Genomic DNA, 21,469 nt, shown 5'->3' with positions numbered 1-21,469 from the left:
ATGGTTTGTGCCTCGGAAAGAATCTCTACGAAAGCATTCAGTGCCGTCGGCTAGTATATTGCTCGCAGCTGATAAGCTTAGCCATGTTCCTCCTCGAACCCGGATGACGTTGACCAACAAATCCACCCATGTGTATTGGTGCGGTGTACTATGATCTTCGGTGTCGGCCGCCTAATGTTGGGGCTACTTTGAAGCTGAATGTAGAATGACATAGAAGACTCCGTTATCAGCCAAGCCAAATAAGCTCTCAGTGGGTGTTTAGCGGCAAGGGTATCAGAGTATGGCTTAGATAAAAAGGTAATAAGTTTCAATCAGCTGCAGGTAGATCCAATGAAAGGCTATGTTGAAGGGGTCAAGCTATCTCTCACTGGGGGACCTGGTGCTACCTCGGAGAATTTTATTTGCCGTGGGGCGCAGTCCTATAATACTGCAAGGGCGGATTGAAGTTATAAAGCTAATTTTGTGCCATGGTGCGCCGAAGAATGTTATGATTTAACCCCAGTCTCCACTGTAACAAGAACCGACACGAAGAAGTTGTGAAGACCTTACCCGTCCTCGGATGTGCTCCATTACCCACCCGATCTTGCCCATACAGGCCACTTGCCCTACCGAGTCAACATCATCTGGTGCTGAGAGAAGAGAATATGAAGACATTGGTTTTTTGCGGGTGGGGAGCACATACCCCGGAATGAAGAAATAAGGCCACCACTCGGCCCGGCGATACGATGTAGATCTGCTTGGCAATGCGGCAGGACAGCACAGCCTGGGGCAGCATTTGTTCTAAATTTGACATAACTTAGAACTATCTCTCATACAATTCTGGTGCCAGACATACTTGGACTCTGTACCTGAGCCCCATAGATAAATATGGCCTCTCGCCGCCCACTACCCGAACTAAAACAACATCATATCCCAATCTACAAGCGCTAGGTCATCATATACCTATTTTTTATTATTCTTTGCCAAACATCGGTATCATCAAAATGAAGTGGACCGCTATTTTGATCGCTCTCAGTGCTGTCTCTACCCAGGTACAATGCCTTTTTATCCCCATAACTGTTTCGCCGTAACCTAACAAAGTACCTATCTAGGCTCTCGAATCGCGCGACTTCGATGGCAAGGTCACTTGCGGTGGTGGCTTGCCTGCCGATTATAAAGCAATCAAGGGTGGTATCGATTATCTAAACGGCGTTGGTGGCACACCTGTGGAAGACCCGAATAAGTGTGGCCGGGTGAGCTGCTCCTATAATTCGGCCATCTACATGTGTAACTGGGTAAGTCAATCACTAAATGGCGTACTTGAGGAGCTCTGACAAGATACGCAGACCAATGAGAAACAAGCTCTCAAATCATTTGCCACGCTTGCCTCGGGTGCACAGGCAATTCTTGATAAATGTACGAATGATTTAGGCACTGTTGGGAAGGTTGAGGCTCCAAATGGATGGGGTGTGGAGGTTGCCTATGCTAGCTGTTAGATGAGACTGTCAAGGGCGGTTTTCGACCCCAATTCATAGTCCGAAACTTCCTGTGGAGGACTAGTAAGGCTGCTAGTTTATAATGTATTAGTTCGATCTTGAGATGTGTTTAATCTGTTGCTTGTCCTAAGGTGCATGATATGTGGCATGGACATAAATTCATATATTTTATCGCGCCACGTATACAATATAGTCCTTATGATTCTATGGTACTTGGAGGACTAGGGTCCCTTTGGTCTCATTTCTCAATTCAGTAGTAAATCATATTGTCGAGTATTTGGTTCGTCTCTGAATAGATAAGCACAAAAATCCCTGGCTATAGTATGTTTTTTTTTTTTTTTTTTTTTTTTTTTTTGCCTTTCTTTACAAAATGGATGAGAAGGAAAAGAAAGAGAAATATCAAAAAATTAGCACTTTGGAGTCTAAGTATACCGTTATAAATACAAGGCTATCAGTCTACATTTTCAACTATATGTTTCCGAAATAAACGTTTCCTGACAATATAGATTGCCCTAGCATATACCTGAAGCTATAAAGAATAAGGCATATCCGCTCCCGCCTTGCACTTAGATCCACTCAGCCCTAACCAGCACTATGAATATTACTATTACTTCCAAAACATTCGATATCTTGAATTATCTCATACTTACCCTTAATATATCTACTCACACAATCACATACGTACAGCAGACCTTCTTTGTCGATCCTACTCGACTAAAATCCTATATGGCATCGAGATCGTGCCTTAAACACCTGATGCCAACATGATCCCTAGCATTCTTCTTACTAAGTTCCCTTTGTATCATTTGTTGGCTTAGCATCTGAATATCTTATCAGAAGCCCACTTCATAATTGCCAGTGGCATTCCAGTAGCATATCGACAGTAATTCTCTTGTTCTCCCATGCATACATTGAGCCAAGACATAGTGGACAATCCCTCCTAGAACTGATATATATCCAACCAAGCTTAACTCGCTCTCTTCCAGGCACGAACAAATCATAACAGAAGCACAGAGACATGACGTAACCATCGCCAGAACACCATCAAGCAAACTCTTTCCCAAAAAACTCTACCATCCACGAGACCTTCATTTTAGTACACCCGAACTCCAGTCCTTACCCCACACCCGGAGTAACATGGCAGAAAACCCAACCCGAAAAGCGGTACCCCGCCGCCGAAAAATTCTCTCGATACCCGTGCGCTAGACCTATTCGGGCTATCGTAGGCTACGCTCGGTCGGGCCGGCGCGTCTCAATTTGGCATGTCACGGGCCGTGTGACGATTGTGTAGGCTACGTTGACTTGATTGGGTATAGTGCCACAGGGGTAGAGGTTCTGGGTTACATTGATAGAGGGATTTTGATGACATATAGTTTTTGGGTGGGTTTTGAGAGTGGATTTCTTTTAGTAACGGTGGTGAAGGAATATTTAAAATCTGGTGGGTTTGGGAGAGGTTGTTTGATTGTGTGGTTTTATACCTCTTTTAACTTAATGCTGAGAGTTACGATTATCAATTGCTATCGATACTAGAGTTATATATTGAGAGATTCTAGTGAAAAATAAGACACGGAGAAGAGAGGAAAAGTTCGGTATACTCAAAATGGCCGCAAAACCACAGATCTGCGTCATCGGGTCCCTCAACATCGACTTCGTCACATATGCCCGCCGCTGTCCCGGGCCTGGCGAAACGCTAACAGGTTCCTCCCTGTCCATCGATGCAGGCGGCAAAGGCGCCAACCAAGCGGTTGCATGCGCACGAGCAGCTTTTACCTCCAGAACCCAGCAAGATGTGGATGTGCGTATGATTGGTGCAGTCGGTGCGAATGATCCATATTATCCGACGTTATTACAGCCAGCATTAGAAAAGTCAGGCGTGGATACCACGGGAATCGAGCAAAGATCAGACTGCCAAACAGGCTCGGCGACTATCATCGTGGAGGAAGGCGAGCAAGGGGAGAACCGCATTGTCGTGGTACCGGGAGCCAACCATGATGGAATGAATGATGTCGATAAGCTCCTTTCCGTTGTCCAGACACAGTGTCCTGCTCCCCCGCAGGTCGTGGTTCTGCAGGGAGAGATTCCGAGGTCAACTGTGATTGGTCTGATGCAGCATTATAATAAGAGCGAGAATCCGACGAATGTCGTCTTGAATATTGCACCCGTGTATCCGGATGGTATTCCCCTGGCTGCATTGTCCGGCACAGCTGTCTTGATCATGAATGAAACGGAGACTATCCAGATGGCGGAATCAATTCCTGATTTCCCGGTGGGATCTCAAACCGAAGCCGATCTGCAACCAGAGCTGTTGGCTCCACTGTTCCACCAGGTGGCTAAGATTCCCATTGTTTTGATCACGCTCGGTGCGAAGGGGGTGTTCTTCTCAACGGCCACCGGTCGGAACGGCTCTGTTCGCGGCGTGCGTGTTAAGAATGTGGTGGACACCACCGCCGCTGGAGATACCTTTGTGGGCTACTTTTCGGCTGAATTTGCGAGGTACGCTGCCACGGGACAGCCTCTCGAGGACTTTGACGCTTTGATCGAGCCTGCGGTACAGCAGGCGAATCAGGCAGCCGCCATGTGTGTGCAGAGAAAGGGCGCCATTGAAAGTATCCCATTTGCATATGAGATCACAGATCGCCAATGAGGCCAAGCAGTACCCGCGAAATGCAATCAAGACAGATGATAATGAATAATGTACCGATCAATCTACCGCTTCTTCGTCGTACTGTGAAATGTTCCAGCCGCATCGCAGATCATCAATCTCAGAATCTAGTTTAATTCCAGTTACCGTAGTAATACTACCCAGTAGATTGAGCAGGATTGATTGCTGCGATTTGTGGGTCATCTCTGGCGCGACGGTGAGAAGGCTAGCGATCAGGATCGGGTCCCACTGCTCCTTGAACTCATTGCTCGTAGCGATTCCTGCAATGGCTTGAGCGTGCCAGATGCGGGAGATGAAACGTTTCGGACCCGGTAATGTCTTCAGTAGCCTTGGCTTGTGAATAAGTAAGAGGAATGAAGATATATGGTAGATAGTGTTGGCCAAAAGTGCAAGAGCCGACGTGTAGATAAGAATGGGAAAAGATGAGCAGTTCCCAGAATTAATCTCGTCGGCCTCCACACCGCTAATGTCTAAAATCGGCCGCATCTCCACGTGGCGGGTGTGGTACCATTCGTGACAACTGGTCCATATAGACGTCCACCGTGACGTGAAGTCTGTTTGAAGTAAGGTGTGCACGGCTAGCTGCCCTCCACGTTCCGAACTTGAGGATAGCGTGTCAGATGGGCTGAAAAGGAGGGACAAAGTATCCGCTAGAAGAAACAACACACGCAGGAAGACCCATTTTGCTGGTCGTTGTTGTGGCACTAGTGGAAATGGGCCATCAAGTAATAACTGTGAGCGGTATGACATCAATGGCGCTTTTGCACTAATGATGCCGGCAGCAAGATCTTGGGTACAGATGTCAACCTTGTCAGTTTGCTAAGAGGGTGGATGAAAGTGGGATAGCGTACCAATTCGCGAGTGGAGCAGCCACCAGGGCTGGTTTAGCACGCCTTGTGGGGTCCTTGCAAAATCAAGAGTACTCAATCCACGAGTGCGAGCTCGTAGAAAATCCCGCCATTGTCGCGGATGGGAGAACAAGAAGTCGTGCAACATCAAGAGGGCTTGCCCCATTGACTTGATAGGATCGTCCGCGTGGGCAAGACCACGTTCAGCCTCTTGCTGAAGTGTAACATTCACCCCGATGGCATTGTTGTTTTGTTGGAGTGAAGAATGAGTCAAAGCAAGCGCCATGATGGCAGCCAACAGTGGTCGCGAGGTCTTGGCTAGGAGCAATGCGTGGATCTCAAAGCCGCATTCCGGGTCCCCAACATCGATCCACGGGGCCAGATGGTAGCGAAAGTAACGCAGCAGACCAATCTCATCAGCTCCACTGGCCGGAATGGGATAAGTCGGGTTGCTGGTGATGGGGAGACGGGAGCTAGAGCAGCGATGGCCCGAAAAATACGCCAGACTCCGACTCTTGGCAACGGTCCGCGAGTTATCTGGGAGCTGTGAGGCAGTACTAGAATCCGAAAAAGTGGATGCCCGGGATATATCGGCGTCAACCCCTGAAAGATATGCAGGCCGGTTGAATTCTTCAGCGTCGGCATGATCGGCAGTGGCCAGTTCAACGTCTTGTTCGACTATAGAGCTTTGGGTAGCACTCGCGCCCGGAATTGTACTGGTGCTAGTCCCCTGGCCATTGGCAAAAGGCCCACAGTTCAATGTTATGTCTGACGTCGCCGGGCGGTCATCAATAAACTACTAGCCAATTAGCAAATTTAATGTCAAAGAACGTATAGAACCATTCTACCTGGATCGCATTATAATTCGCAGCCCTAGTAGCTGGCCCATTTGTGGACTGCGTCGTTGGATTCGGCACTGGCACAAAGGTAAGATCGGCGCCATACCGACACGAGAAACCCTTTGCCTCGCAATTTTCACAGCGAGGTTTTCGTTCATCACCTGAAATATCCTGGGGTCAGCCAGCGGAACATGAAACATGTGGGGAAAGCTATACACTTCCTTCTCCGCCGTCGACACGTCCAACAACCGGTACGGACACGTTTTTGTTTAACCGGAGTTGGTTTGCTGGAGGGCATAGCGTGTTGACGGTGTTGTTTGTTGTCTGCAAGATTATGGAGAAAGACCGCCGAAAAGAGGACGTCGAGCCTCCGCACCCCGAAAATGAATAATTATCCGAAGTGGGTCCGGAGCCGGCACGAAAACTGGAGAAGCGTCCAGAGTCCTTTCTTGGCGCCGCGTTTGAGTGGATTTTAAATACCCCGATGTAGTCAACATTTGTCAGAAAGGGCAAATAAGAGTGTAATATCACATTTCTGATATATAGCCATGCTGCAACCTTAGCAGGCCATATATCGCCCAAATAGACCATACCATCCTAAGAGTTGAGTGCTCTGAGGATAGATTAGTAACGCTTCAAACAGAGTAAAAAGCCGTGCCAAGCAAAAGTCTCCCGCACTAGGATTTTAGCACCACTGAGCTTGTCCCTCATCCCAATTCTAGAGGCTTGACTCACGAGGGGGGAAATTATTACCTAACTTTAGCCCTAATGCACCACGTGAAACTAGGAACTCATCGTTCGATGGTCCCAATTCGGTGAACAGAGGCTCCAGACCCCTCGTTTTGGGTTAACGACGTGCATTGGGCAACATGCCATTGCCAAGGTGGCGGCAAAAAATAAGCCCCAAACTCTGCGGTCTCCATACAAAGTTAAATCGAAAAATAGAAAAATAGAAATTTCGTTAACCATGTCACCTGGAGAGGAAGGGTTTTCGGCCATTATGGGTCACTCCAAGAGTGGATAGGCCCGATAGGGACGTGTATATATTTCCCCAGATCCCACATGGTCCCTTCCCCGGAATGTCCCCGGACTCATCTTCCTTCGCTACATGAAAACCCCTTGTCACAATGACCGTCGACACGTCCTCCGATCGGGAGGCCAATGACTTCCAGCATGTCCAGGTTGCCAAAACATCGATGTGGCGATCCCTGATGAATAACCCCAAAGTGCTTTTTATAGCATTCTTCGCCTCGTATGTTGCCTGTAACAATAATGGTGGTGTGCCCACATAACTGACAACCATTTAGCTTTGGTGGTTTTGAGTATGGCTACCAGCAAGGCGTACTGGGACAGTCGCTGGTGATGACCCGCTTCATGGAGAACTTCCCCTCCGTGGTGAACTCCTCCACAGCCACGGGATGGTTGACTTCAATTCTGCAGTTGGGCGGAGTTGTAGGGTCCTTGTCTGCAGGTGTCTTGGGCGAACTCTATTCGCGAAAGTACACTATGTTTGTCGCATGCTGCTGGGTTATCCTAGGGAGTTATCTTTACGTTGGTGCCACGGAGGGCAACCCGTCACTCTTGTACGCCGGACGATTTTTCACGGGCTTAGGCGTTGGTTTGTTTAGCGGTGTCGGGCCCTTGTACAATGCCGAGTTGGCAGCGCCCGAGATGCGTGGTCTTTTGGTATCTTTCTATCAGTTTGCCACCATTCTTGGAATCATGATTTCCTTCTGGGTGGGTTACGGAAGTAACTACATTGGGGGTACGGGCGAGACGCAGTCGGACATGGCATGGCGCCTGCCCTCCATCGTCCAAGGTATCCCGGCCGTTTTCCTAGCCTGCGGCATCTGGTTCATGCCTTTCTCTCCCAGGTGGCTGGTCAAGCAGGACCGGGATGAGGAGGCCCTCACCACGCTTGCCTGGATACGGAAGCTGCCACAGGACCATGAGCTGGTTCAGATGGAGTTTCTGGAGATGAAGGCAGAAGCCCTTTTTGAAAAGAGGGCCTTTGCCAAAGCGACACCCTGGCTGGCTGAAAGAGAAAACAAGAATGTCTTCATGAGCCAAATCGCACAATATGCGAACTGCTTCCGGACCATGGGCAACTTCAAAAGGGTCTGCACTGCATGGCTGGTTATGTTTTTCCAGCAATGGAGTGGTGTCGATGCCAGTAGGTCTTCTTTCTCTCCAAGTCCGCTTGAAAATTTGCTAACGAGACGTACAGTTATCTACTACGCGTCTAATGTTTTCACCAGTCTTGGACTTACAAGTGGTACTGTGGCTCTCTTGGCGACTGGAGTGACTGGCGTGGTCTTCCTCATCAGCACGATGCCGGGCATGGTGTGTAAATGAAATTCCAAGTCCGTCTACAATCGCACATCGCACTAATTACAAATAGTTGGTCATCGACAAAGTCGGTCGAAAGCCGATGCTCTTAGTCGGTTCGCTGGTGATGTTACTCAGCATGGTAATTGTCGGAGTGATCGTGGCCAAATTCCGGCACGATTGGCCTTCTCACGAGGCCGCTGGCTGGAGTGCTGTCGGTAAGTGTCATCATTCTGCCCCATTTTCACTAGTTTTTCATAGATCCAGATTAGGCTAACTAAGGCGACAGCACTTATCTGGCTCTATATTGCCGGCTTTGGTGCCACCTGGGGTCCCTGTTCATGGACCTTGGTATCGGAGATATTCCCTCTCTCTATTCGTGCTAAGGGTGCCTCGATCGGAGCGTTTAGCAACTGGATCAACAACTTTGCCATCGCCTTCTTTGTACCACCAATGCTGGAAGCATGGGCATGGGGTACATATATTTTCTTTGCCGTGTTCCTGGGTGTCGGCATAGTCTGGGTGTGGTTCTTCCTCCCAGAGACCAAGAATGCGTCGCTCGAGGAGATGGATCGGGTTTTCAAGAGCAATACCGGAGAGCAGGACGCCGAAATGCTGCGTGAGGCACAGAGAGAGGTGGGCTTGACCGCATGCATCGAACGGTTATCCAAAGGTCCGGTACCCGTCGAGAAAGATAGTTATGGGTCACATCTCGAGCAGGTGTAAAGCGGGATTCCGATGTGCCACAATACTGAATATATATGTATAATGCTGTAGTAGACGTTTATAGACGTTGAATGGTGATGACTTGATCATAATGAATATTGGATCGCTAGCATCGCCCACGTAGGACCGAGGCTATCTTGATAACTCCATGCGATAGTGCTGCTTGACGTCTTTCAGACAGCAGAGCAAACAGGTTTTGGAGCCAGAACGATGCACTACATACCAGGTGGGTGTCAATCGCCTGGTTCGTGGCTACAGCCGTTCAATACCTGCTATACAAGGCGTGACGCATTCAGATGCGTTCTGGGGACCAAAATAGCGTTGGTTGTTTGCCAGGCAGCAGAAGCCCCGTCGCATGTGGAAATCGTCAAGTCTTCTGGTTGTGGCAAAGGCAGTACCTGCGTAATCAGATAACTGATAGAATCTCGTTCGTCTCATAGCCCCAGACTGCTTCAAGATCTCTAAGTCGCCATAGCGCCCCCCATCCTGTTGTTTGCTCGATGGTTCTGAAGAGCTTGGCCACAGCTATGTGTTCGCGCCGATGAGTCAAAAGCTTTCCAGCGATATATAAGGGCTGAATTGCATTAATGAGGTTACCCGGATGTGGATTGGTCAGCGAAATGCCGCATACCCTCCTTGCGTGCCAAACAGAGGACGTCAAGTGACTTGAAGAGGGGAGCAGTATCGCGGGGGGTTTGATCTCCAGCAGCAGGATACAGGATGTGTGATACAACTGATTGCTGGATATAGCCGCCTGGTGAGCATAGAAAATCTCCGGAAACATTCGATCCCCTTGCATACTGGTAGACTTGGCGGGGAGAATCGCTGACGGCCGTTGTTCCAGCCAAAATTGCAGTTCGTCCCACAGTCGCTTCCATTGCTCCTGGAACGGTCGTGGGTCAGTAGTGTCGAATTCTCCTAGTTCCAGGTGCCTTGTACGCCTGCACACTAAATCGCATGCTTTGGCGCACAGATATACGGCCCAGTTTGCGTGCATATCTGGAGTCAGACGGCTCTGATCCAAAAATAGCTCCCGAACACGTTTTTCGTTGTCCTCAATACTTTCTGAAGCCCCGCCCATAGATCCAGCAGGAACCCACTTGTCAAGAGGAAGAACCGTCCTCTCTGCACCGTTGGAAACAATGACTCCACACAGCTCCATTCGAACATAGCACCAGAAGACAGCTTGTAAATGGCCTCCAGAGAAACCGTTGACATTGAAGCAGTCAAACAAAGCCGCACAGCCATCCACGTGACGTCTCCAATCTTGCGGACTGACGGACATTAACTCCATGACCGCTAAAACACAGGCGGTCACCAGCACATTTGGATCCTTTGCTTGCAAGCCGGGAGATACCCAACGGATTGACTCCTGATAGAGCTCTAGACTGTCATGGCAGTTGCGGAGACCCGCCTTCCTTTCCGTCTGCCGGGCAGAAAAGGCAAGGATGGCGTAGAATAATCCGGGGGATTCTCGCGCTAAAATCGGAATGTGGACCCCAAAGTGGCGGGCTTCATCGAATTTGTCGAGATAGGGCGCACATTCTGTGATCCAATTCTTCAGATAGCTGATCAATCGAGCCTTGGGTACGGGAGACCTCGCAAAAAGATCTACGTCATGCCGGAGCTCAGAAAGGCCCGGCTCGGTTGGCGCCTCGACGAGGTATGATTGTTTTGGGGTGGAATCAGCAACGGCTGTGAAAAGAGCACTTCGGAGCTCCTCCTGTAATTCAAGGAAACGTGGATGCGCTGCGTAAGAGCTCTCCGACAGTGAATGCGTTCCTGGTGAGAGGATTATCCCCTCCCCCGTTGCTTGATGAGATGAAACAAGGGGATCCATTCTCTATGATTTTCGATGAATTGAAACCAGGCGGACTTTTATTCCTGCGAATCACCGGAGGAAACAACACGCGTCCCCAGCGTGGTAGGCGGTCAGGCGTGCAAACACTAATCCCGATCTAGCTCCATAGTAGGCATCCCAACACATTATGGGACTCTGATTGATCAAAGTTTCACCGCCTTCATTCTGTCACCATGTCTACGCTCTGGAATTATTGATGGGCTGTTAGCTGCAACTAAGTCAGAAAATCTCTCAGAGACTGGACTTGGTTTTGGTTTCTCATAGGTATTCATGAATGTATCTACATGACTTTGGGAACCAGTGTTACGCTATTTTGTACCTTCTTACGAAAGTCACATTACGGTGTATACGAGTTTCTTAAAACTACATATTGAATATATATATATTTCCGAGGCAGTGAACCGATACCCTAGTATTGCGTACCACACCTCGATTTTGGCCCAATGCTGGCGAGAAGCGGAAGCGCTAGGGCGGAAGATACCGAAAGTTAACGTAAGCAAGCTTAACAAGCTTAACGCAGGTTTCTTTCACGTATGTACATGTGCATTTGTACAATGTAGAAGGCATGGCATAGTGAGTACATAGTTCGCCGCTAATTAAATAATTTTCTTTCTATATATGCTACTGACTTTATCAGCCTAGTACATACGACCATAGGGTGTGGAGAACAGGGCTTCCCGTCCGCTCAGCCGTACTTAAGCCACACGCCGGGAGGTTAGTAGTTGGGTGGGTGACCACCAGCGAATCCCTCCTGTTGTATGTTTTTGGAATTTTATATATAAGTTATATATGCCTGCCTGCAATCATTGTGGCTTGCATGGCTTGGTTGATAATATTAATTAGTGTGCTTCAATGTAATTCATTCATCTAGGTCTCGGCAGTAGTGAGGTTGAAGTTATATTATCACCAAGGCCCCGGAAAATTAAAATAAAATAACACATACAATTCCCTAGACATCAAAGTAACAAAATACAAGAGACTACCAAGCACATCTAGCCAAAATTCCTTTCGGCCACCTCCGGACCGCCGCTTTACGCAACTCATCCAGACAAAGAATACCCAAGCCAAAAGCAGCAGGTAAGAAATAATGCTCTGCTGGCACGCTACTTGTATCCAATACCTCCTGGAAAGGAGGAACATATAACCAGAAGATGGCCATGCAGAGAGCGAAAGCAATCGCCGGAAAAAGAAGGAGATTTTGCGTATCCTTGTTGAAGGCCGGAGGATGCTGGAAGATGGATAGGCGGCGGGTTCGAACAGCCATCAGGTTGAACCATTGCCTAGATGGTGTTAGGTAAGGCTTCATAGCTATAATAAGTAGCGATGGCAGAGGAATGGGACTTACATGACGACCAAGTTGATGAAGTAGATCGAACTGGCCTCGTTTAGACGGGCCTGGTAGTAGTCCGGGTCTACGTTCGAGGGAACGGCTCCGAATTTGAACCATAACGCTGAAAATGGGATCCCGCTGCGTTCGAGGTACCAATATGCCATGGCGAAGGAGGCCACACTTTCCAGCATACCGAGAATACCATAAGCGTGGAATACTAACTTCCAGTTCACGAGACGGTCGCGCTTGGGCTTGCGTGGTGGACGCAGAAGAACGTCGGCTTCCGGGGCTTCGTAGGCTAGAACGGTAGCGGCGGCGCAGTCGGTGAAGCAGCTATTTACCGTGAGATTGGATAGTCCTTGACGAATATGGGTAAAAGTGTGTACTTACCAGATGATGATCATGAGGAATGACGAGAGAACTTGAGGAAGGCCAAACATAACATTAGTGAAGACAGGCCAGAATTCGGAAAAGGAACCAGCAGGCAGCAAGTAAACAATGGTCTTTTTTAGGTTATCAAAAACAACCCGACCATACTGCACGGCTTCCACAACTGCCGAAAAGCTGTCCAGAAGGACCATGTCAGAAGCTTCTATGGCAATGTCAGAGCCACTACCTAGAGCAATTCCAATGTCGGCAGCCTTGAGAGATGGAGCGTCATTGACTCCATCCCCAGTCATACCGACAATCTCGTCCCGTGCACGGAACTCCCTGACAATGCGAAGCTTCTGTTCTGGTGTAGTTCTTGCGAAAACAATTTCCTGGTATCGACAGAGCTGGTCCCACTGACAGTCATCCAAGGACATAAGCTCAGGTCCACTTACGACGATCGCGGGCGAAGGTGTCGATGGAGGAATCTTCTCAGCTATATGGGTAGACCTATGTAGGGAGGCTACAGTGTCAACTGTGCTTTCAGTTGTCACAATGCCGCATTGCCGTGCGATAGCCAAAGCAGTCAGCCCAAAATCGCCGGTTACCTAGTAAAATGTAGTTAGCGACAGTGTTGAATTCTTCTGAATTGACTATAAACAAACCATAAAGATCCTAATCCCAGCCCGTCTCAGCGTCTTGATAACGTCGGGGATCTCTTCCCTAGGCGGATCAACGATGCCAACTAGACCGACAAGAACTAAGCCAGTCTTTGCTTGGGTCATCATTTCAGACTCAAATTCACGAGAAGACGGATGTACAAGGATTTCTGCTGCTGGAAGAATTTTGCGAGCAAGTAGAATGACACGTCGGCCTTCGCTGGACCAGCGGTCTTTCACCTCGAGCATTTTCCTTCGCATATTGTCGTCAAGCGCCTCCACATTACCATCCAGGCCAATAGTATGCGTGCACCGCTCAATCAAGATGTCTGGGGCACCCTTGATTGTTAGGAGACCGTCACTTTGTCTAAACTGCACTGCTTCAGCTGCCGAGAGTGCCAATCCATATCCGTTGGGTTGTGCCGCATTAAACGTGCGGACCATGAATTTGTTTTTGCTATTGAATGGCAGTTCGTAGGTCATCTTCCACGCCTGACGTAGCTCCGAAACGGGACCTAAGCTCTCAGAGAACCTGAGGATAGCCTGGTCTGTGGCATCTCCATATATACGTCTCTCAACAAGAGGCAGGGTGGAGGAGGAAGCATCAAACTCGGCCGCATTGCACAAAGCGGCCACAGCACGGAGTTGGTGGACGCCAGATGCCTTTCCGTCCATCACCATCCGGTCTCTTGCCGACTCCGGGCTCAGGGTTGAGCTGGATATCGCACAATCAGTGACGAACATTTTGTTCTGTTCAGGTGAGTGTTAGCTGAATGTCTGATGATCAAGTAAAAAAGTACCCACCCTTGTCAAAGTGCCAGTTTTGTCGGAGCAAATAACGGACACAGCACCTAGGGTTTCCACTGTTTTTAGCGACTTGCAAAGGATCTTATTCTTTCGCATGAGATTAGCAGTGATAGTCAAGCTAGCAGTCAGCGCAATTGGCAGGCCCTCTGGAATAAACGCAATCGCGACACTGACGCAGTCAACAATCAGAGTAGGAACATTGATCCAGTCCGGATGATCGACTCTGAGCCAAGTTGCCCATACAATGACTACGACAATGATCATAGTCAACATGATAAGCACAATCAATAGGACAAACCGCAGGACTTCTTTCTCCAGAGTTGTCAGGCCTTTTTTGGGCTCGTTCGTTAATTTAGCGATACCACCAAAGACCGTCGAATCAGCGGTGGCGACGACGATTCCCTTCGCATTTCCAGAAACACAATGTGTGCCCTGGAGACCGATGCAATGTGTCTCAAGGTAGTTATCATCGGTCGAATCCACAGTGCCGTGAATCGGTAGCGACTCGCCTATGAATCGTTAGCGCCACGGTTCAGTTGAAAATCACCCAATTGATCTTACCAGTGAGAATGGACCGATCGAAGCTTGCGTCGTTTGAGACTTCAATAAGACGCACATCGGCGGGTAGCTTGTTTCCGGCCTTGAGATAGACAACATCGCCCGGAACGATGTCTGGTCCATCAACGGTGACCTGGGAACCGTCTCTCTGAACCAAGCAACTTTCCGGCAACATGGCGGTGATAGATGCCATAACCCGGGAAGAGGACCAATCTTGCCAAGCATTGAACCCAGCCTGGATAAAAAACACAGCAAGCAGGACGATAGCTAGAGCCAAGTTTGCTTGTGACGGTGGTTGGCCGAGGGGCTTCCACGACACGAAGACGAGAACACATCCGACAAGAAGGATGGCTCCAAAACCTTTAAAAAAGTATCCAAATATCTGCCAGAACCATCGATGAGGCAGGGCAGCGAGGGAGTTCTTGCCATATTGACGCAGGCGTCTTTGAACTTGCTCGGATGACAAGCCTTGTGATGCATCAACCTGCCAACGTTTCTGTAGCTCTTCGACGGTGATCGTGTGCCAGTCAAGGTTTGAGAGATCTTAAAAAAACATGGCGTTAGATCTGAGACGACGTTCACAGGTGTGTATGCGAGTATCAAACTTACCTGTTGCGATTTCGCTCTTTACCTGGGCAGCTTTCGTACGGTGAAGAGCTTCTGCCTCGTCAATCTCAAAGGAACTTTCCGTTTTGTTTAGCCATTGTGAAGAGAGTCATGTAGAGATTTGGAAAGTTATATACGTACACTGTTCGGTAATGGATTGGCAGGGAAAGCGAGGGATCAACAGTAGTCCTCGCTTTGAGATTGCGACCAGAGCTTTGCGAGCTGTAAGAGGCAGAGCGATTCAGTCTGTTCAGTCGAGGTCTTTCGGTGTCACCGGACTCCTCGTCGACAGTCTGCCAGCGCAAATGCGTCGCCTCTGCATTGGGGGCTTTCTCCTCCATATGTGGATTCTAATAGTTAGGTCGTGTATAGTCCACCGTGAAAGACAGAAAGCAAGGGAAGGCAATACCAGCTGAAGTGCATTCTGACCAGAAAGACTTTCTCAGTCTCCAGTTACATGTTGCTTTAAATATGCACGTCTGTGCAGCCATGTGGAGATGACATGGTGAGCGCATGGCCTCGTGTTGGGATAGCGGAAGTGCGTGATTAATGAGGTTAATGACTGGCCCAAAGACGCTGGTAAAATGCCTCGAGCAGGTGGGGAGCTGATGGCCTACGAAGAAGAGGCTTAGCGTTGAGAGCGACATTAATATGACAGCCTAAGAGCGATTTGATCGCCCAATCGGGGTTTGTTTGGTGCGCCACTGCTTTCTCTGGATGGCAAAATCTCGGACATATCCTGTCATGTCTGATAAAGAAATACTGCTTGAGCCAATGAAAACAAACATCTTATGATTAATTTATCAATTGTCTGGATGAGAAAATACCCTCACGATGCTTCATTCACGTTCGCCTTATCACAAGGTCGCCAAGCCCTAACCGCTCGCTTCGGAAGAAACAATAGAGGAGTCAAGAAACACCAAGCGAATAGCCATATGTAAAACATAGATTTATTGGAAATTGCGAAGCTTGACCTGTAAGCGAATCTTGGCAATTCATTGTCATTGATCGGCAAGGTCGTACCTCGTTATCTCGGTGGCCTTCGCTGTCCTTTGATCCCTCTGGCATGGTTCAAATTAGGTCGTACAACAGAACACAGTCAGATCCAACATGTGTCACTCCCAGAAATGTGCTCGAGTTTGAGTTAAGCTTGGGTTTATTACATTATAAGTGTGCAAGTTCGTCTTCTCCTGGGTCCGTCGACTGCGCCCGGGGAACTTTAGAGATATCCACACAGTGCCGAATTGTTGGCTTCTTGTGCTTGAGGTGCCATCTAATATAGATGTCGGGAAAAAGGAGTTGTGCAAGTTCGCTGTGACTCTCTAAAAGCAAGCTGTGTGAGAACACTTCACCGGTATACCAGATTATGTGGTAATATTTTCCATCCTAGAAGTGGCCTAGTAGTGGAGATATTATTAGCCTTGCTCATTCACAGCTGGGATAGCTCTAGGCTGTTGGCGACTTACTGACCAGATCTGTCCGTATCAGAGAAATGCTATTTACCATGGTTTACTTGGCAGTAAGTGCCCAGAATTCATCATGTCGCAGGCTGGGTAATTCTGATGGACTGGCGTCCTTAACGGTGGGAGACGGACAGCCGGAGTGACACTCATTTGCGACTCTATTGCTCCTGGAACAGGTAGCTGATTATCTCTATACATAAATGTAAGAGGTATTCCTGGGGCAGTGAAACTTTCGCCTCTACTTCTTGAAGTACTCTGTTGTTGTTGGTCTGGCGCAAGCGGAGTTAAACCGGGCAGTTGATTGCTAACTCCCCCTGAAGCATTAGAACCGATGGGTACACCGACTTGTTGCAGGTCAGGAAGACGATTAATGGAGAGTAAAGTAGGTAAGGTGTTCGATACTTCAGTAGGTCGAGGTGCAAGGGGTAAACACGCCGGGTTCGCACGGGAAGAAGCCCTGCGGGTGATGTTTTTCTAGCAGATCCCGTAACCTCGAGTTAGCTTGCTGTCTATTTCGCTGAGTCCATCCGGTAATCTCTGGAATCGTGAATAAGGCAGGGATTAGGCAGCCATTAGGGGTGAAATACTTCGGGAGCAGGTTTAGTCTTCTTCACCCTGGAGCTGTGCTGTACTTTGTAGTGCTCCCTCGGCTTGGGACATGGGGTTTCGTTACACACGGAACAAGTAACAAATGGGCGACCTTTCCGGTTGATGCGGATTAGCGTTCTATCTACTATCGTTATCAGTATACAGGCGTGCAAATGAGAAATAATAACGATGGAAAGCAAGAAACACGATGCTGTACCATGGTGTTCACACGTACTTACACGGTGCCCGCGAACGCAAGGCCCGCAAGCCCACTTCACCCCGTCTACTAACATTCCCGTTCGTTTGCCTAGAGATGAATCAGAGTGAATCTTTACCCCAACTGTGAGCAGCTAAGGTCTAGTATTTATGCCTACAGGAGCGGGAATGAGTGGAAGACTAGTGATTGATTGACAATCCGAGGCACAGAAATTGACATCACGACGTGCCTGGAATTGGTTTAGCAGAAACTTTATTTTATTTGCTTCTTGCTTGCTAATTGGACTTGAAAAAGACCAAAGTATTGGACTTAAACACTCTCGGAATAGGGTGGTCATTGCTGTGTTTTCCAGGGCAATATAAAGTATGCGGGATTTTCCTGCGCTACAGCCTAAGTGTTTCATATGCTGGGAATCAGCAAGAAAGTGCCTCATACATTTACACTGAAGATCCCATTGAGTCCGACCTATACTACGTTTGTGGGGCTTATAATGTGTTCTAATAACAGAATGTTTGTGAAGTGCTAACCTACGATCGGAATCCTTTCTATGTGGCAACGCTCACCTGATGTTGCATACCCTAAAGTCTGAGATGGCTCAAAATCAAGTACCAACCCTACAGTGTCTTGAAGGTGAAGTTCCGCTATGTCGGATGATCTCTGCTTCTTTCATTTACAGCTCATTTCTACTCAGGTCCATATCCATCGCAGCTGCATCCAGACCTTCAGTATCGCGTGTACCTTTCGCGTCTATAGTCGGACCGTGCTTCGACCAATGTGTAAGAAAAAATATAACACAGCGGACAATGTGTGCTTATCGTAAGTGGGCCAGAGCTCCTGTGAACCTGGTTTCAGGGTATCATGGGGATTATTCATATTGCTTGAATTAACAAAACGTCCAATTAGTGATTATCTGAGAGGCCAAATTCATGTGTTTGTTCGATATCCCATGTATCCAGACCATGAGGCAGCCCCGCGTAGAGAATAGGAAGACCGTTGCAATAGCACGAGCCCCTTGTCATTAGGATCGACCAATGGCTTTAGTGGATGATTGACAAACGAATAGAAATGCTTTAGAACCATAGAACGAAGCAATTAAAAAAGCACAACACTCAGACTTGACATAATGTAGAAAGAGGTTCTGAATCAGGAGGCACCAAGGCCTTTGTTGATGGCGACATGAGCTTTGCGATGAGCTTCGCGTGCCGGCGGATCCTGACCTTTTGGGAGAGGTTCCTCTGCACTCGGCGGGTCGACTGTGTATTTAATATGGTCACCGATAATCATCGCATTCGATGCCAGGTTGCTGAACAACCCACCACTGTTATCGGCATACTTGGAATGGTCCTCCAGACCGACAGCATTCAGTAGCGCGTTATTTTGCCTTCTCTGGAGATCTGGTTGGTAATTTCTGCGGTTAGCAGGCAGCCATAAACTCGTGGGGGGTGTTTATTAACCTTGGGTATGACCACTTGTCTCCGGAGTCGTTGGCGCTGCCAATGCTAGGGTGCTCGTAACCAAGATGGTTAACACTGCAGAGATATCGGCCCTCATGATGGCGATTCTTGAGTATTGAAGAGTTCGAATACGGGGGTGTAATTTTTGGCAATGCGAGCGCTTAACGTGGAGGGTATTTATAAAGGGATACAGTTGAATATGGGAAGTGCCAAAGCTAGGTTATTTATTAATAGCGAGCGTTCACAAGCAAGCAACTAGTGATTCGAGCGATGAAGCTTGGTTGCATCGTCTCGTCCGTTTTGCGTGGGTCCATTTTTCAGTCGTTTCAGGGCAAACTCTAGTAGGTCCAAAAAGGGGAATTCGCCCTACCATAGACTTCTCCGTACTAGTTTTTAAACTATTCAATGTGAAATAACTTCTTGATTAATGATGATAATAATAAACAAAGGGCTTTTCTACCAGTGGTACGAAATTTGGATAACCCGAATGGTTTCCTTTGCTTTTATAAGGCGTATCGCTAAAATTGGCTTTTCTGTGACGATCAGCCAAAGCTTCCGTGAGGTTGCATTCGCTGCTGCGCAACTTTTGAAATCCCCATACATCTGAAACAACACTAGGGATCGTTATGATGATATTTAGGGGTTCATTAATTGTACGTTACCTCGAGCTGCCGGAATGGCCACAAGGCAACTTGCAGGTTACATGAAGTTGAGAGTTTGTATCAATGAGATGAAATACGCAACTAGCCATATTATTGGGGATCCGCGTTAACACAATATCCTGCATCTTGAACTAATTAGAACGAAAGGGAGCGTCATCGTTAGGATTCTGGATTTGAATAGTAACCCATCGGCATCCTCTCGGATGCAAAACATACTTCAATCAGCCTCCCGATAGAGATGCCTCATAGTATAATGCTACGCGGAGGACGACTAATTTCGCGAGAAGAGAGATGCCCATCTATTCTTAGTTTGATGATTGACTGTATGATAAGCGCCTCTCGTTGCCGACTTCGTATGCACCTTACCTTTATATATATTTGACTTCACGATTCCCTACAACGCTGAGATCTTTCAAGGGTGCACTACAAAAAACACAAAGGGAATGGATCACTCGATTCGTAAAATGACTCTCGACGAGGCCTAGCAGCCTAACACCTGGTATTCCCATTTTCGCCCACTGATTGCTCATAAGAAGTGGTATTTTACCAGGCCCAGGGTCTATTTTTGGTTGCCAAGACCGACGGGCGAATCACATGGGCGGAGTAGTTGTGACTTTAGATACAATAGTTTTGCTTGTTATTGCTATGCTCATCAATACTTCATCAAGAATATTTCTTTCATCTAAGGCGAGATGGCCGAGCGGTCTAAGGCGGTTAGTACTACTATTATCACTTTCTTATCAAGCATTCACTAATAATCTCTCAGCTGGAGTAAGGTTCCAGTCTCGAAAGGGGCGTGGGTTCAAATCCCACTCTCGTCAATATCTTTTTTATTTTTATTTTTTTATTTTGCTCTTTCATTCCCACTGTTGGGAGTTTCACGTCAGATATTTTTGGATTAGTGGCCTTATCTTCTACCATAATATATATTTAAATCTGCAATTGCAATGGTAACGTGCCCAACTCTCACTGTGGTGTATCTAAAGTGCTGAACATAGCAGGCCTCGGATACCAACCCGTCACGCCGGGGATATCGCCCCTATGGCTCGGTTGATGGCCTTCGCCACTTGCACAACCTCTTCTATTGCAGAAGGAATGCCATGCCCTCTCTCATGTATATATGTAGACAATTTATCATGGTTAAAAAACTCCGCACCCGCCTGTGCTAGTGATTTGCATGGATCCTTTGCACCCCAGATATGCGCACTTGGTAGGTCCAATCGGGCACCAGCATGACTCGGATCCCATGCCACTGGATTGCCCTTTGCTAACACCCTGTAATCATGGACATAGCTGGTGGAAAACAGGATTACAACTTTAATGGGTAGGCTGGTTATGTCTCCCATGTTGAGGGCCTCCTGTTTATGCTTCAACCACAAGATTGCCAAGCTTGCGCCCAAACTAAAACCAATGATGCCATCGAAGGGACCCTCTTCTTCGAAGAATTGGTCTAAGTCGTGAATTGTGCGCAAGCATGAGTCTGCCTGCTCAGGATGGCAATAGGTGAAAGTCGGTCCCTCTGAAAAGCCAGCATCTTGGTTCGCTGTACCACGGTTAGAGCAAGGATGTTCCAAGATAATTCACACATGACATACATCGTTCCCACTGTATTGCTCCTTCCACAAACTCGTACGTGTACTTATCGGAAAGTTCGTACCGGATGGCTGCTGTACTAGTCGTCAGCCACCTATTCAGATGTGGGTGCGAGCCAGTTTCTCCGTCAGGCTTACCTGTTTGTTGTTGTAATATCTGGAAATTAATTAACAAAGCTCTGTTAGGATATATCTAGGTATAGGTGTAGAGGACATCCTACCTGTGCACTATCTCCCATACCGTGCAGGCTACCGCCACTTTATTAGTATTCGGTATGGACTTAGGATGGAACGTGGTATACATACCAGAGAAAGCGCATTGTTCCTTGCACACTCCCCGTAATAACGGAGCACCGGGCAGAACAACAAGAGAGCAAGAAGAATGGCAGAAATAAATGGTTAAGTATGCCTTCAGCAATTCTAGA

At 47.9% G+C, this 21,469-nt stretch overlaps 9 protein-coding genes across 9 annotated transcripts; 3 read left to right on the top strand and 6 right to left on the bottom strand.

Annotated features, from left to right (window-relative positions):
- The first annotated feature begins 841 nt into the window (after positions 1-841).
- Positions 842-1,621, top strand: F9C07_2276846 (uncharacterized protein). The gene is made up of 3 exons (XM_041285084.2): positions 842-1,031; positions 1,092-1,274; positions 1,326-1,621. Exons 1-3 carry the CDS (start codon positions 984-986, stop codon positions 1,473-1,475), a joined length of 381 nt encoding a protein of 126 aa, XP_041142075.1. The 5' UTR covers positions 842-983; the 3' UTR covers positions 1,476-1,621.
- Positions 1,622-3,075: 1,454 nt separating this feature from the next.
- On the top strand, positions 3,076-4,119 carry F9C07_9628 (ribokinase; the record flags this gene model as incomplete). Its single annotated transcript, XM_041285083.1, has 1 exon — positions 3,076-4,119. One exon carries the CDS (start codon positions 3,076-3,078, stop codon positions 4,117-4,119), a length of 1,044 nt encoding a protein of 347 aa, XP_041142074.1.
- A 28-nt stretch (positions 4,120-4,147) lies between these two features.
- On the bottom strand, positions 4,148-6,331 carry F9C07_1181719 (uncharacterized protein). Its single transcript, XM_071507699.1, has 4 exons — positions 6,041-6,331; positions 5,834-5,985; positions 4,989-5,781; positions 4,148-4,925 (listed from the first exon to the last, which is right to left on the bottom strand). Exons 1-4 carry the CDS (start codon positions 6,120-6,122, stop codon positions 4,177-4,179), a joined length of 1,776 nt encoding a protein of 591 aa, XP_071363527.1. The 5' UTR covers positions 6,123-6,331; the 3' UTR covers positions 4,148-4,176.
- Positions 6,332-6,951: 620 nt separating this feature from the next.
- Positions 6,952-8,878, top strand: F9C07_2225022 (putative transporter; the record flags this gene model as incomplete). The annotated part of the gene is made up of 5 exons (XM_041290448.1): positions 6,952-7,076; positions 7,132-7,997; positions 8,052-8,167; positions 8,226-8,370; positions 8,442-8,878. 5 exons carry the CDS (start codon positions 6,952-6,954, stop codon positions 8,876-8,878), a joined length of 1,689 nt encoding a protein of 562 aa, XP_041142072.1.
- Positions 8,879-8,911: 33 nt separating this feature from the next.
- On the bottom strand, positions 8,912-11,045 carry F9C07_1181682 (uncharacterized protein). The gene has a single exon (XM_041285073.2). It carries the CDS (start codon positions 10,716-10,718, stop codon positions 9,285-9,287), a length of 1,434 nt encoding a protein of 477 aa, XP_041142071.1. The 5' UTR covers positions 10,719-11,045; the 3' UTR covers positions 8,912-9,284.
- Positions 11,046-11,521: 476 nt separating this feature from the next.
- F9C07_2276841 (putative H /K ATPase alpha subunit) lies at positions 11,522-15,725 on the bottom strand. The gene is made up of 9 exons (XM_041290439.2): positions 15,478-15,725; positions 15,210-15,396; positions 15,072-15,145; positions 14,466-15,005; positions 13,902-14,413; positions 13,104-13,847; positions 12,460-13,046; positions 12,085-12,402; positions 11,522-12,019 (listed from the first exon to the last, which is right to left on the bottom strand). Exons 1-9 carry the CDS (start codon positions 15,713-15,715, stop codon positions 11,719-11,721), a joined length of 3,501 nt encoding a protein of 1,166 aa, XP_041142070.2. The 5' UTR covers positions 15,716-15,725; the 3' UTR covers positions 11,522-11,718.
- Positions 15,726-17,559, bottom strand: F9C07_2125655 (copper fist DNA binding domain-containing protein). The gene is made up of 4 exons (XM_071509082.1): positions 17,337-17,559; positions 17,119-17,261; positions 16,539-17,005; positions 15,726-16,465 (listed from the first exon to the last, which is right to left on the bottom strand). Exons 1-3 carry the CDS (start codon positions 17,410-17,412, stop codon positions 16,568-16,570), a joined length of 657 nt encoding a protein of 218 aa, XP_071363526.1. The 5' UTR covers positions 17,413-17,559; the 3' UTR covers positions 15,726-16,465; positions 16,539-16,567.
- A 920-nt stretch (positions 17,560-18,479) lies between these two features.
- On the bottom strand, positions 18,480-18,887 carry F9C07_9623 (uncharacterized protein; the record flags this gene model as incomplete). The annotated part of the gene is made up of 2 exons (XM_041290438.1): positions 18,480-18,730; positions 18,791-18,887. 2 exons carry the CDS (start codon positions 18,885-18,887, stop codon positions 18,480-18,482), a joined length of 348 nt encoding a protein of 115 aa, XP_041142069.1.
- Positions 18,888-20,471: 1,584 nt separating this feature from the next.
- On the bottom strand, positions 20,472-21,364 carry F9C07_2251702 (serine hydrolase FSH; the record flags this gene model as incomplete). Its single annotated transcript, XM_041290457.2, has 5 exons — positions 20,472-20,995; positions 21,048-21,119; positions 21,183-21,201; positions 21,266-21,293; positions 21,351-21,364. 5 exons carry the CDS (start codon positions 21,362-21,364, stop codon positions 20,472-20,474), a joined length of 657 nt encoding a protein of 218 aa, XP_041142068.2.
- Positions 21,365-21,469: the final 105 nt, after the last annotated feature.

This window comes from Aspergillus flavus, chromosome 2, assembly GCF_009017415.1.
Source record: "Aspergillus flavus chromosome 2, complete sequence".
Lineage (NCBI taxonomy): Eukaryota > Fungi > Ascomycota > Eurotiomycetes > Eurotiales > Aspergillaceae > Aspergillus > Aspergillus flavus.
Note: the sequence above shows the minus strand (reverse complement) of the source record. Positions and strands in the feature narration are given on the sequence as shown.